Source organism: Medicago truncatula, chromosome 1 (assembly GCF_003473485.1).
Source record: "Medicago truncatula cultivar Jemalong A17 chromosome 1, MtrunA17r5.0-ANR, whole genome shotgun sequence".
In the NCBI taxonomy this organism is placed as follows: Eukaryota; Viridiplantae; Streptophyta; class Magnoliopsida; order Fabales; family Fabaceae; genus Medicago; species Medicago truncatula.
Window position 1 is genome coordinate 23,422,847 of NC_053042.1, and position 14,782 is coordinate 23,437,628.

The 14,782-nt window shown below is 36.5% G+C and overlaps 2 protein-coding genes across 3 annotated transcripts; both read right to left on the minus strand.

Moving 5' to 3' along the window:
- Window positions 1-1,794: 1,794 nt before the first annotated feature.
- On the minus strand, window positions 1,795-9,560 carry LOC25483406 (probable galactinol--sucrose galactosyltransferase 2). 2 transcript variants are annotated; one of them, XM_039835299.1, is made up of 14 exons: window positions 9,483-9,560; window positions 8,094-8,301; window positions 7,341-7,570; window positions 7,002-7,092; window positions 6,552-6,600; window positions 6,377-6,468; window positions 6,175-6,282; window positions 5,544-5,654; window positions 4,846-5,398; window positions 4,316-4,383; window positions 4,084-4,218; window positions 2,749-2,966; window positions 2,495-2,583; window positions 1,795-2,277 (listed from the first exon to the last, which is right to left on the minus strand). In XM_039835299.1, exons 2-14 carry the CDS (start codon window positions 8,282-8,284, stop codon window positions 1,990-1,992), a joined length of 2,223 nt encoding a protein of 740 aa, XP_039691233.1. In that variant the 5' UTR covers window positions 8,285-8,301; window positions 9,483-9,560; the 3' UTR covers window positions 1,795-1,989. The 2 variants fall into 2 exon arrangements, with proteins under 2 accessions (XP_039691233.1, XP_013467545.2); XM_013612091.3 differs by lacking the exon at window positions 9,483-9,560 and adding an exon at window positions 8,612-8,987.
- A 4,195-nt stretch (window positions 9,561-13,755) lies between these two features.
- Window positions 13,756-14,640, minus strand: LOC25483407 (uncharacterized). Its single transcript, XM_013612092.2, has one exon. The coding sequence runs from the start codon at window positions 14,638-14,640 to the stop codon at window positions 13,756-13,758; it is 885 nt and encodes a 294-aa protein (XP_013467546.1).
- Window positions 14,641-14,782: the final 142 nt, after the last annotated feature.

The following is a 14,782-nucleotide window of genomic DNA, read 5'->3' on the forward strand; positions in this document are numbered from 1 at the left end:
AACCGTTGCTATCACGAAAAAAAAAAAAATAATGTAACAACATTTGAGGCAATGAATCAAACCAAACAACCCAAGAGATGCTATCACCATGAGTGGCTATCTTGTCTGCAGTCTGCACAACAATTTCCTTCACGGTAAATATGGGAACAAATTGATGTAATACCCAACCGAAGACAATTATGCTAACGATCCCGCAGGCGAAACAGAATAATGGCGGATTCCTGAAAGCTTAAACAACACTCGAAGAATCACTCTCAATCCAAATTGAGAAGCAAACTCCAGGAAAACTTAGAAGCAAACTCGAATGCTAAAATGAAACATGTCAATTCAGTTTTGAAAACAGACATCACACGTAGGTTGCTAACAAAACAACCCAAGAACGTGCCTCGATGATCACGAAAAATACCTCAACAAGAAGCATGTAAATCAAGCACAGACCCGTCGTTATTCACCTTGGTCCAATTAAAGTAGGCGGTTTTCAAAAATTGTAATATTATCCTTAAACCTCTGGTACACATGAGCTATCATGAAACTATCCAACAAAGCAACATCAGCAGTTAAACAGTTACCTTTGGAAATTCGGCCATTGAGAGCTATAGAAGAAACAATTTTAGACTTTGTCGCATGAAGAGAAATAATATCAGAGCTGAACTGCAAATTATTTCTGGCCGTCCAGATAGTATGAACCATATGCACAATGGCAGCCACGAAAACATCATTCACCTGAGAACTACAATGAGCAGGAATGCACTCTAGGAGAGTAGCAACATAAGATAAAGAGATCGAACAATGAACACCTGCAAACTACAATGAGTAGGACTGCACTCTGGGAATTCCGCATCGAATTCTAACACTGTTCCACCACCGTCGCCAAAACCTGTTCAGTTGGCATAAACCTATACCATCCTCCGAGTGCCCTACAACCAAGTCTTCTGACCCATCCACCAGAGAATGCCCTTTTATTTGATGAATACACTCGCCGGAAAAAGCCTAGGCTTTGGTGTTATTGTTTTCCCATTTGGAACTCCGGGTATTATGCGCTCTGCCCTTTCTTCTTGGCACCACTCCTTTTCTTCTTTACCAGATTTTACGACGCATCACGTCTGTCTTCAATGTCGTGTCTTTGAATGAAAAGAACATTTCTTTTGTACTTTTCATTGCTACACGAGATTGAAGACAGTAGCGATGTGCGGTATAATCTAGTAAATAACAAAAGCAATGGTGCCAAAAAGAAAGAGCAGAGTGCATAAGACTTAGAAAGTCCACCCAAATGGGAAATCAATAACACCAAAGCCTAGGCTTTTTCCGGTGAGGGTATTCATCAAATAGAAGGGCATTCTCTGGTGGAGGGGTGTGGAAGACTTGGTTGTAGAGCATTCAGAGGATGGTATAGGTTCCCTCCGGCTGAACATATTTTGGCGACGGCGGTAGAACAATGTTTGAAGTGGATGTGGAATTTCCAGACAAAGCTGTTTGCAACTCGTCTTAAACAATCTGACACATTGGTTAGATTACGGTTTGTTTTCTTCTATCAAGTAGAGTATATAACTAGACTTTTTTTGATAAAGAATCACTCATAAATTAGGATTATTAATTATATATAAATAAAAGAATCACTAGTCACTCAAATAGGTTCAATGTAAATGAATCACTCGTGAAAGAATGCTTCTGATGCGGGCAGGAAATTCATTTTGATGTGAGAGTTTGTCATCTCGAGCACATAATCCTGTTGTGCTCATGTGAGAGTTTCTCTACCTTAGATTGGACGCTAATACCTTACCCAAAATAAAAAACTTAAAACCAACCTGCAAAAGATGATTTTATTGTTCAAAAGAAACAAGCATCATTTACATCCCTTGGTAAAAGAACTTACTTCTTAAACCTTCATAAGGTTCCCTCCCTATCTTTAGATGTCAACTTATGACAACAAAAAACACTTATATCCCAACAATTCACATAATGTAACTTCCAAGAATGGTATTCAACAACTCAAAATTGTATCTCTATTGGCCATTTGTACATGTCCTCAACTGAAACTGGCATGTAGAAAGTTAACAACCCAGTCTCCGACTCGTAGTTGAAGTCAGTTTCATTGTCGCCCACCACACACTTCACTGGCTTCTGAGAGGAGTAAACCCCAAATCTTCCACTTCCCCTAACTCTCAGGCTGGCAGATGCTGTCGCTCCTTTATGGATTTCAAAATGTTCTACAGCTCCTCCGGTGTTGAACATGTCCAATAGCCCTATTGGTGCAAATGAAATACCTTGCGCGATTTCCTGCAAAGCATTAATTCACTCAGCATATCATATATACATATCAAACCAAAAATCAATAATGAAGTGTTAGGTTGTAACATCATAAATTTTGATGTCTTTGAAACCACAACGCAACTACAAATATAGGTCGCATTAACCATATTTAATCTTATTTTTCTTCTATTTTATGTATCACAATTACAACCGTTACCTTGATTAAAACTATCTTAAGCCTTACCTTGAGTGGATAGAAATGAAGAAGCTCATACTCTAAAACTTTAAGAGTCACTGGCAATGAAGCACCTTTTGGTAGCCGAATTATGTCACCTAAAATGTGGATGCTGGTCAGTTTTAATAAAATTGAACAGAGTCATTTAATAAAGACATGATGAACTTCAATAACCGATACAGTAACATCGCTATTGAAAGTCTGAAATTTTATGCCGAATTAAATTACCAGATCTGTAGAACCAAAGAAACAAAAAGAATTACCTGATCTGTAAGCATAGACAATAGCATCCCCGTTCCAATCAGCACCAGCAACTTGAGCAATGAGGTCAACATCAGAGGTACAAATAGAGCCACTAAGTGTCCCAGGGGTTTCACAATGAATACGGTTTTTCTTCTCTATCTTGCACCACCCAGCACCTTGGCAGTTAAATACACCAACTACTCCACAACATTTGTTCAAATTCCATATCTTAAGCAAGCTGCGAAGTGAGCCATTCATTATAAATTAGTAAAATTCATTTTGGGTCCGTTTGGTTCGGGGTTTTGATGGGGAGGGGAGGGAATATTTTGAATTTGTTGTGTTTGGTTCAATTTTTAGAAGGGGAGGGGAGGGAGAGGAAGGGGAGCAAAATCCCTTATAAGTTCATTTATTGCTCCCCCTCAAATTGGAGTTTTTTGGAGGGGAGGGGAGGGAAAGATAAATGATTTAATGCAATTTTAATTATATTGACATAATTATCCTCATATTCATTTTTAAATGACAAAATCATCCTTATTAAAAATTTAAGTGTTTCAATATATTGCTTATTACCCTTTTTTCTTAACATGCCTATATCATCCTTTTTTTTTTTTTAAGTAGAACCACATATTCTTTTCTTCTAATTTTTTTTTAGGATAATTTTTTTTTCTTACTAACGCTGTTCTCATTTTTTTATTTAATATTTTTTAATTGTATTATATATTAAAACATTATCAACAAATTTTGTGCGGGATTTTTTATAAATATATTTTATAAATCAGTTCTAACAATAATTTTTTTATAAATATTTTTATATTTTCGTAGATTATTTTATAAGTATATTTTATAAATCAGTGCTCTAATATTTATGAATACCCAATATCTTGTCAGAAGTTTTGTGTATGATTATTTATGCGTTTACAGTTACTAAGTTTTCATGTTTAATTTTTTATGAAGTGAATAATTTAAAAATCGTGATACTATTTTAATATTAGAGGGATAAAAAAGTAATTTAGTTTTAAAATCCCCCCCCCCCCCCCCCCCTTGTGAACCAAACATATATTTGATTAAAATCCCTCTCCTCCCCTTCCCTCCCATCATTTGAACCAAACATATATTTAATTGAAATATCTCCCCTTCCCTTCCCTCCCTTTCCCTCCCCTCCATTAAAACCCCTCCCCTCCCCTCCCCTTCGTTGAACCAAACGGACCCTTTAACTATACAAGTTTTTTCGAGAGGAGTTGAACTCCGTCTCTTAGATCATACGGTCAAACTTTTACTAAATAATTAACATCTCATGGACAACTAAGAAATACTCAGAAGCATGGTCTGATAGAAAAACATAAGATTTAACGAACCTAGTTCCATCTCTTGCTGGATCAACAAATAGAGAGTCAAGAGTGGGCCGGGCTGGTAACTGAGCACGGAGAACCGAGCCATCAGGAAGAACCAATTTCTTTAGAAGATCGAAATTGTGCATTCCTGGTTTATCACTATAAAAACAAGAAAAACCACATCATCATGATATTAATAATTCGTACTATTATGTATGACAAACTGTAGAAAAAGAACTGTTGAATGTCGCTATACCTGACATAAATAGGACCTCCACTGATTGCACGAGCTGCAGCATGATACTCGGCTGCTGGATGTAAACTCTGAAATTACAAATATTCTTCTGTTAACAAGAATATCACTACTAATCTCGTTAAAACACAACTAGTGCATCAAGTTACATATTCGTATTTTTACTGACATGGAATGTCTCAAATTGCGTTCCTGGTAATAGTTCTATTGTGATTATTTATACTATAGAGAATTAAGATAAAATGTGAATGACCTCAATATCAGTCATGCTGTAGTTGCAGAGACAACAAAATTTTTGATATCATGTACAAGAACTCAGTCACACGACATTCATTTAAAACCACATTAACTTGTGTTCAAAATAAAAAATAAATGCATGAAATTTGATTGTTTTGTTACACTATAAAAATGGAACTTTCAAAAGAAAATCTAAACCGACCACAAAATATATTTCTGAAAATATCTAATTGTCAAATTAGTCAAATATGAAAATGCAGATTCACAGACAAGGTATTATTCTCAATTCTACTTACATGAAACATGTCCCAGTCAGGTTGCATGAATTCTCCAAGGAAAATTGAGTTATATGCAACTGACGAAACATGAATAGTGTGAGAAGCAGGATCATGTGGGTAAAAGTCATCAGAGGCTCTCACAACAGCAGTCTGCTTGGCACTATAAAGGCCATCAGTATTGTGACACATGCAGGCAATACATCCATTGTCGCGAAAATTTCGAGCAATAGAGGTCTCAAGTGCTTGATGATAGCTACGTGTGATTGAGACTCTTCCACCATGTCCTGAACCTAGAGTCTCGATGATATTTTGCACATCGACCTTCACTCCATCTACTCCACACGAAGCTAAGTAAGCATGGAGCTCGTTGTAGAAATCAAAAACCTTCTTCGGATGAACCAGACCTAAGCCATGGACAGCCAAGCTGTCCATGACAACGTCTGGTTGGTTTCCTAGGACCCCCGGAGAATGGATCGGGTATGCCAAGGAAGTATCATAATGTTCCATTCCAATTGCTGCCGGCTTCACTCCACCCCAGTAACCAGCTAGAGCATGCCAAACATAAACATATCTGCCCATCAGAAAATCAGAGTTCAGTACATATATTATACAATAATGCATTTGATAATTCTTTTGTCACATAAAATTATATATGTTCCAAACAAAAGATATGAATCATTTCGAGATTTATAGGATTTCAGGATCGTAGACCATACTTCACATTGTGACGTTGCTTTGTTTGGTCCACAACATGCCTCAGACCATTGCTCTCTCCATCTTTTTGAAATTTAGTGTTCTCTTTAATACCAGTCAACCTAGTAGCAAACCTGCAGCCAACAGATTATCTAATGGATCAGTTACACATTTAAACTGAACTAAGATCGTGTTTATGAAATGAGCATGAAAAACGTATGCTAAATATCATTCAGTTTCTTCGATACATGCGTGTCATATATATCTTGATTCAAATAAAAAATAAATCCATCCAATTGATATAAATTTCTAGAATGTCTCTATTTTGTACATGAATCTCATCTTGAGTTCCAATATACTATGATAAAGTCAAATTCATTCTAATAAATAACAGCTTAAACTTAGTGTAGTCGGCCACTTTTTTGTCAAATTATGACTCGAACCTTGAATTGTTTTGAGGTTAGTTGATGATATATTAGTTTATAATTTTTCTATCTCACTTGTTTTTTACTTCAAAATGTTATTTTTGTATTGATAAACATATCTTACAATGCATAATAAGATTCAAGTCACGATTCGGAAAGCATGGCTTCCGATTCACAATTTAAATCTCAATTTGATAACCATGATAAATATATGACTGAGAAAACTTACTGTGCTCCTTCTTGTACAGAACAGTCAGTGTCTTTTGGTTTACTCTCAATCTGTTGCCAGCCATCATCTATGATGAGGAACCGTGGAGATGCGCCTCCCTCTGATAAGCTGAAGTAGAAAAACATAGAAACACAAAACTTCAGTAATTAGCCAATGTCTAAATATCATCAAGAATCTCAAATTTCCTTCACTAATTAATCACCTTTTCAAGCCATCCTCAATACCCTCAGCTGTGACATCAGTATAGAAAGCATCCCACGTGCACCAGCCAAACCAGTCAAGAAAAGACGGCAACTGTATAAACCAACCGATAAAAAGATTCATTACATAATGAATAAATGGATCTATTTACGATATTGCTAGGTGGAGTTTCTTACTCTTTTTTTCTCACGATGAAGGAAAGTTTGCATATGTTTTTCAACAGCCCTTAATGACAAGCAAAAATGGAGTCAGTAACGCTACATTTGTCAGTAACCAAGTGAGAGAAAAATTCTAGCTAACGTATATAATACTAGAAAAAGATGAGAACTAAAACTGATAGTAAAAAATGTAAAATCATAAAATTCATCTGTAGTTTCTTCCTGAGTTTTAGAGACTCAAAAATTGAAGTTGAATTCACTATAGAAAAGTAGAGACAGAAAATATGAAATTTGCCTCATCAATTCTGTCACTGAGCATCAGAGACTCTAAAATCAGAAACCAAATTTTTTTCCTGTCCCTAACTTCTACGGATAATTCAAATTTTTCTAGTTGTACATTTCAAAAAGTATTGACAACCAACCACATAGATGAAAGATCACATAGACAAAAAGAGAAAGACGCCTCACTTAACAGCTTGGTTGATGACTTCAAATGGGTCGGTCCCAGCATGCATGTAGACTATGTGACGGCCTTGATTGGTCTCAACAGTCGGATCTCCTGCAAAACCAAACCACACACCGAAAACAAAAAATCGTTTCAGTCCATTGGAACCCCTCCATAGTCAATATCTCCAACGCTATAAACACCATTTGTTTGATTTAACAAATTGGTAGTCGTTGAGATGTTTCTCCATACAAATAGTATTTCCATTAATCATAGCTTCATCTCATTATCCCTTCAAATTTTGAGCATACTTATATAGTCCAACACCTAATCAGTTTTCATGGCTAAAGAGCATTACTCACCACTTTCAAGGCAAATTTCTATCTCATTTTTGTCATTGCCTTGTAGGACCGCACGGAATTGACCTTCCAGTAGAGGAAGTAAGACAGTGTAAATGACTGGAGAATTTTTACTTTCTTTGATCTCTATAAGCATGAATTGGGTCTCCAAAGGGATATCCCTCCCACAAGTTCCCACTCTATGAGTCATCCACCATAACTTGAACCGGAAACAACACAAGAATCGGAGATCCCTGTTCATAAATTGAACTGAAATTTAGTATACCAGATGGATGCTTGTGTTCTGTCAAGCCAACACAACAGTCCAACAAAATTGCACAAAACAAGTTTTTTATACCCAAAATAAGCAAACTTGATCAAATGAACCATTTGGTATACATTGAAGTTATCTCAAGTTGGATAGGTTAACATAAACAAAAGAATTTTCCATTAAATTTTTTAGCGCAACTGGATTTCCATTTTCTAGAATTGAAACTCAAATTCCTAACATACCATAAACCATCAAGTCTGTTGGGTCACTGGGGGAGCGCAGGGGACCGTCCACATTGAGGCTAGAACAACCACACAAGCAATATAGACGCCACACTCTTATGGGTTTATGGGTCCTCTTACTTATAAGATATTCAACCTTTACTGTTCTATCCGATCTGGGACATATAACTGACACTTGCACACAACAACAAAGTCTACTCTAGCATTTCACACAATAAGAATAGGAATACTAGCAATTAAATTGTAAATGGTAAACGAACTTACTGTAAAACACCGATGGGAAAGACATGGAGACTTTTGATGTTTGAAGCAGTTGCACCAAGAAAAGCACCAGTCACAATGCCCTTTCCACTTCCTTGAGTTACCACAATGTTATCTGGAACTCCACTCAGTATTGTCTTCCCATGAACCATCAAATTCCCATCGTTAACCGAAATCTTAGGTGTCACCGTCATGTTGGAACACTTCACCACTGTAACAAACACATGTCAAAAGTTGACAACCATATACTATGAAGCACGGATACAGATATGGACACGACACGGACATGGACACACCGACACAGCTAATAAATTGAAAAAATTACATAATTCAGTGTAATTACAAGTGTCGGTGTTGGATACTACGGCTAATCCATGGAGCGTCCGTGCTTCATAGACCATATATATATATATATATATATATATATATATATATATATATATATATATATATATATATATATATGATATGTCACAAACATTATATCAATATGAAGATGAAAACATATCAGTGGTATGAACCTAGGGACTTATAATGGTGATAATAGGTACTAAAGGTTATGCTGGAATTAGAGTGATTCCGATGTGGTGGCACACATGAAGGAGGAATCTTTATCCACCCGGTAGAATATTGTTCTGAAGCTATTGATATTGATGTTGTTGTTGTCCTTAGCATGGTCGTTACCTACCCAAATTGAAAACTAAACCAAAAACAAAGGAACCAAATCATTCATCCTTTTTTTTTTTTGGTCTTTGATGTTTATTATCTTTTAGTATGTAATTGTTTGGAACTTAGGAAAAGAATGAACGTGTTTCTAGACTCAAACATGTCGCTTCATCATAATCCTATTTGTATGTAAAGTCGGTGTTTCCTGTCGCCGAACTAAGTGCGAAAGTAGAATTTTTGAAAGAGCATAATTGTTATTATTTGAGTTTCATTTTTTATAGAATAATTTTGGATGATTGTAATTTTGGTTTTCAACATCCAACAAATAGTTACAATAATTTTTTAATATATTTAAATATTAAAATAGTTTTTGAATGTGCACTTCGTTATTGAGGCTAAAATAATTTCTTAATATTTACAATAATTTTTTTCATATGAAAACTAAAATGACAATAAACAAATATCAATAAGGACTGATATAGTAATAAGTAAGTATATTCAAGGACTAGTATGATAATATTAACAAATTATTTTAATGTCAATGAATGTTTTGATTAACTAATTGCATATTCAGAAACTATTTTAATGTTTAGATACATTAAAAAATTATTGTAACTATTTATTGCATGTTCAAAATCAAAATTACATCATCCAAAATTATTCTATCAAAAATGAAACTCAAATAATAACAATTATGCTCTTACAAAAAAAAACAATAATGCTCACCGCGCAATAAAGCTTGTAAAGTTTAAGGTAGAGATTCCTTAAAAAAAAAAATGTGTTCCCTCCTTGTATAATACTATTTGATATTTCTACAAAATCAGATTATAAAGCGGAATAAACCGTGGTGAGGTTTTCATTTATACCATGTACAAATGTTAAAGGTCGAGCAAGTTCTAGTCCATGGTGACACGTAGAATTCATTTTAATCCACAAAAATGGGTGCCTCTGTCTAGGAAATGACATGAATTAGGAAAACATTTTTCTAGTATAAGCCATAAAATACAGTAATTTAGCATATGCGAGAATGCCGACGATCCTTCCACTTATCAAATAAACTTGAAAGAATTTTACCCTTTTCACTTTGATTTTTGTTTATTCACATCTAAAAAGTATGTTTGTAACCCTAACGAGAGTTAACTGCTCCTCAATTTTAACGGTAGTTAATTATTGTCGGTCCAACAACAATTAACTGTCATTTCGATAAATTTTTCTGCGTTTAAATAAAGACTATCAGCTCACACGTCATTCCCACATTTTCTTCCCTTTTCTATTGAAAAAACACAAGTTTGGAATGTTGGTGAAAAAAGTTGATCTGAAATCATTTGAAAAGGATTGTTAGGAGCTTATACGCTCATTGCTGGTGTCCAGTTTTGAATTTTGAGGCCAATTTTAAATTCTTTTGCATTGAGCCATTAGATACGTCGAACGCTAGCCATTTTTTTCAAACTAATCTTAGATTAGCCCATGTAAAATTGTTCATGGAAGGCCTTTTTCAATTGATTCCAACTAAAAATGGAATGTGGGGGGGGGGGGGGGGGGGGGGGGGGTAATGTTGTAAACCAAGCAAAAGCATTTTTTGTTAGAGAGCTTGGAAAATATTTCATTTTCAAATTCTCGTTGTTTGCTATATCCCCGGCCTCCGTAAGATATCGAACGATGTGTTCAACTGTTGATTCATTAGTTTCCCCAGCGAATTTAGTGAATTTGGGGATTTTAGTATTTCTTGGCAACTCAGTCTCTGACACAAACTCAGATAATGCTGACACAAAATTGGGCTTGTGTAGTCCCATATTGAAACCATTTTGGGCCAACAAGGCCTCGACCACATTGGCTATATTATTTTGGCCCTCGTAATTGTTTCGACGGGCTTGCATAACAACTTGGTCTGCGTTTTGGTGCCTGCTTACTATTATGGGAACCCTCACAAGTTCCTCTGGTATTTCTGGTTGCACTTCATGTGCTTGATTTTCAGGCACTTGATTAACCTGTCTTTCGACAGGATCTTCTCTGTGCCTCACGTTAGCATTTTGAGGCACTGGCGTAATTCGCACTGGGGGAGCGCCCAAGAAATCGTCTATTCACTCAATCTGAAGGGACAGTGCTTGATAACTGTTATTAGTATCTCGAATTAGGGGGTTAATTATTGTGCCCAATTGTTGAGTAACCAAATTAACCATTTCATGATTGGTTTCCTCCATTTGTTGCCTTAAAACGCTCAAAGAGGCATTAGTCAACGATTGTTGAGGCGATCCAAATGGAATGAACAGTTGTTGGGACGTCCCGAATGGGATACTTACCCCCGGGGTAAATAATTGAGGCATTGGTGCATTCAAACTTTCAGAGGATACAGATGGACTCGTCTGAAGGTTCTGCATTAGAGAAGTCGGCATACCATATGGTGCCCTTCGACCTGTCGACCTGTTCCAAGATTAAAAAATCCTTGAGACGACGCACTCCCCATGGCCTACGAAGTTTGCGTGGCCATTGAAGTCGTGGGAATGGCCCTAGAAGTTGAGGCGGCCATAGTATTCGATAGAGTGGCCTGTGAAGTTTGTGCGGCCGTAGTATTTCCTTCTGGGTTAATACAGGCTCTATTACTGGGGCCGTAGTGCTAGTTTGACTCGATTGTGTAACCCCTAGCGGTACTGGTGGATTGGTTGCTACTCCTAACGCAGTAGCAGCATTCGATGTCGCTGTGTTCGGAGTGGGAGGAGGACGCATCATTTCAGGAAGTTGTTTCTTATTCCTCAAACGCATGCACAACACAAACCAATAAATTTAATAATATAATTTCAGCAAGAAGATTGTAAATAAGAGCACAAAAGGTCCCATCGGGCGTGCCAATTTGTTTACACCGAAATTAGTTAAACAATCGCTGGTTTAAAAATGTTTACTTGCAAGATCAATCGGTAAATCTTAAGGACATATTGTGTCTATTATCTTCTGGAAATTTTAATATTGTTCTTGGAGAACTTGGTAAAACGAAGTAAGAAAAAGCAATCGAATTTAACCCAGTTGAATCCAATCGAAGACTGGTATAAATAAAAGTAAATGAATTGCTCAAAAGAAACAAGAAAGGTGTAAAGACATTTAAGAAAATGAACTTAAATTGCATTGATCGAATATAGATTGGTACACATGTTCATACATTGTAACTTGTGACTCGTTTCTCTCTTCCATGCGAATAATTTGAGTGTAAGCTTTTTGTATGATTGAATCGTGACCCCTTTTCCTTTGGAGGAAACCACTATTTATACAAATAGAGATAATTGCCTAAATTTAAATTAAAAACTATAACTGCAGTAACTAACAGAACTTATCCATTCGATTTGAATTTCGAATGTGTCTTTAAAAAATATCTGTTGTTTCGACCTTATCCAAAAAGAAACTACTTCTTCGAAAGTTCCGTCCATCGAACCGAGACACGTACCTTCAAGTATTTCTAATAAGCCCAACTTTTTAATTATAAGGTTAACCTACTTGACTGTATTTAATAATGCCCTTTAAAAATATTGGCCAACAGCTAGATATTATTCATGAGGAATTTCTTAGGGCCACAATCCAAGTACGACATGATAGAAAGCAAAGCCTGCAAAAAGACCACGATGCAGTGTCTTTGTATAACATCTTAGAAGCTTCTTCAACAGCTATAGTTGGGCCTTAAGCTTTCTAGCTATACCAATAAATACTCAGGAAGAATATCATGAACATTACAAGAGTGAAGTGAACAAATCTTTATTCTTCTCTATCAAGCAAAATTCATCATCCCTTGACATCCAAACTTAAGATACAACTGAGAAACTCAATATTTTAGTTGAAGTGCCTTTGAATGTAGGAAGCTGTAAAAATCTCCCAACAATCATTTATCCTTCTTGTGTATTTCATCAAAACTAGCTGAGTTCTTTTTCATGGATGAACAAGGAAAAACTCAAAAAAGGGAGCCTCATTTTCCACATTGTTTTACTCATTGACAGGAATCACAGCCGTTAGTGTTTGTTGATAATTATAATTGAATTTTAAAGAAGGATAATGATACAAAGCACGACATGATTTTTCGTGCATGTTGCACGACAAGAATTTTATCTTTTATTTGATCAGAAATCACAAGCATATATCTTCTAGTGGTGTTGTGTACTACAACATATGAATTCCATTGCTACAAATCAATCATATAATATAGGCTAAAATATGATTTTAGTCCCTGCTAATATGTCTCGTTTTGGTTTTAGTCCCTGTAAAAATAAAATGTTTTTGGTCCCTGCAAAATTTTTTGTTTTTGAAAATAGTCCCTAACCCCACTTTTGTGATTATTTGCATATGTGGCACATTATAACTGAACCAATTTTGTAGTTTTTGGTCCCTGCAAAATATTTTGTTTTTAAAAAAGGTCCTTATAAAATTTTTTGTTTTTGAAAATAGTCCCTCCAGGAACTAATTTTTTTTTTTTACAGGGACTAAAATCAAAATGAGGCATATTTGCAAGGATTAAAACTATATTTTAGCCTACACTCTTTGATGGTTTACACTTTAATCTTTATTCCATTGGAAAAAACACTGATTTGGACTGTAGCGGTACCAACTGTGACAGTGTGATTATAGCAACATTATTTTGACTATGCTTACTTTTTTTGTTTTGGTATTTAGTTTATAGTTGTATTTTTAAAAGGATAAACTAGTATTCAAAGCCTAATAGAGCAAATTGTACGAGTAGATTTTATGGCAGTCGTGCAATTTCATGGGGAAAGAGGATCGTGCTATATAGCACCGCTCTCTAAAGAATGACCAATATATATCAGACATCAAACACATCTTCAATCTAAAGCGTGTCTGCCTTACATAGATATTTAATCATTTCAAGAGCAAGTTTTAAAACCGTATCAAATAAAAAGAGTTAATAGTAAATGAAGTACAATTAGATGTCATGAAAATATATCACACAAGAAACGGCTTTCATTTGAATTAAGAGGCAAAGATTATGCATAGATGATTACATTTTCTAAATTCTAAACCTTGTTGCCAATTTAACATTAAGAACATCAATAATTCCATCAAAACTATGAAACTTAGAACTCACCACATCAACCTCTACCCCCAGTCTCTCCGCCCCAGCAGCCGTGACAGGCCCATGAGCCGCCACAACCAACCCGGGACACTTCCTCCTCAAGTCACCAAAGCCCATCCCAAATCCATCCAAGCTCTTAAGCAGCCCCTCCACTTCAGCACTACTGGTAAAAACTACAGCATCCAATCCTTCCTCCTCAACCGCTTTCACAATCCCCTCGGCACACCGCGGCCCACTCCACCGTGTCTCATACGCCTCCACTCTAACCGGGACCCACCCGCCATCACGAAGCTCCTGCAGAAAACTAGGAACTACAGGTGGCTCCTCCAGTCCAACAACAAGCGGGACCGGACACATTACCCTCCTTCCACCGCCATCCCCAAGCTCTGACGCTAAGCTACTCGGAGTAGCCACCGGTGGCACCAGAACCTTAACCCGGTCAGAACCAGCACAGATTCTAGAGAGAAATTCTTTATGGAGAAGCTCAGAGTCTTTGCCGAGAGCAGCCACGGTGAAAGTGGGGCCGTCGACGGAGAGTGGAGGATGAGAGAGAGATGATATGGCTTGGTGGAAGGATTGGATTGCGGTGCGGGAGGTGAAAGCAATGGCGGAGAAGGGGTCTAGAGAGTGAGGAGAGAGATAAGGGGAAAAGGTAGATGGAGTGGGTTGGATTGTGAGAGTGGGACACCAAAGGGGTTTGAATGCGTTTACGGTAAGGAGATGAGATAATCTTGATGCGTAGTTTTGTGGCGTCGTGAATGCTACGCTGGGATTGTGTATCGTGTTGCCGCCGCCGTTCAACATGGTGGTTAGCGCCATTTTCAACTGCCCATTTTTGGAAATGCGTTTATTGTCTTTTTCTTTTTTGTCATGAGAATCTTTAATGTATGTGTACAAATTTGTTTTGCACCTTCAATAGTGAACCCGTTAAACTCTTAACTGGCATAATAGGCTAAATTAC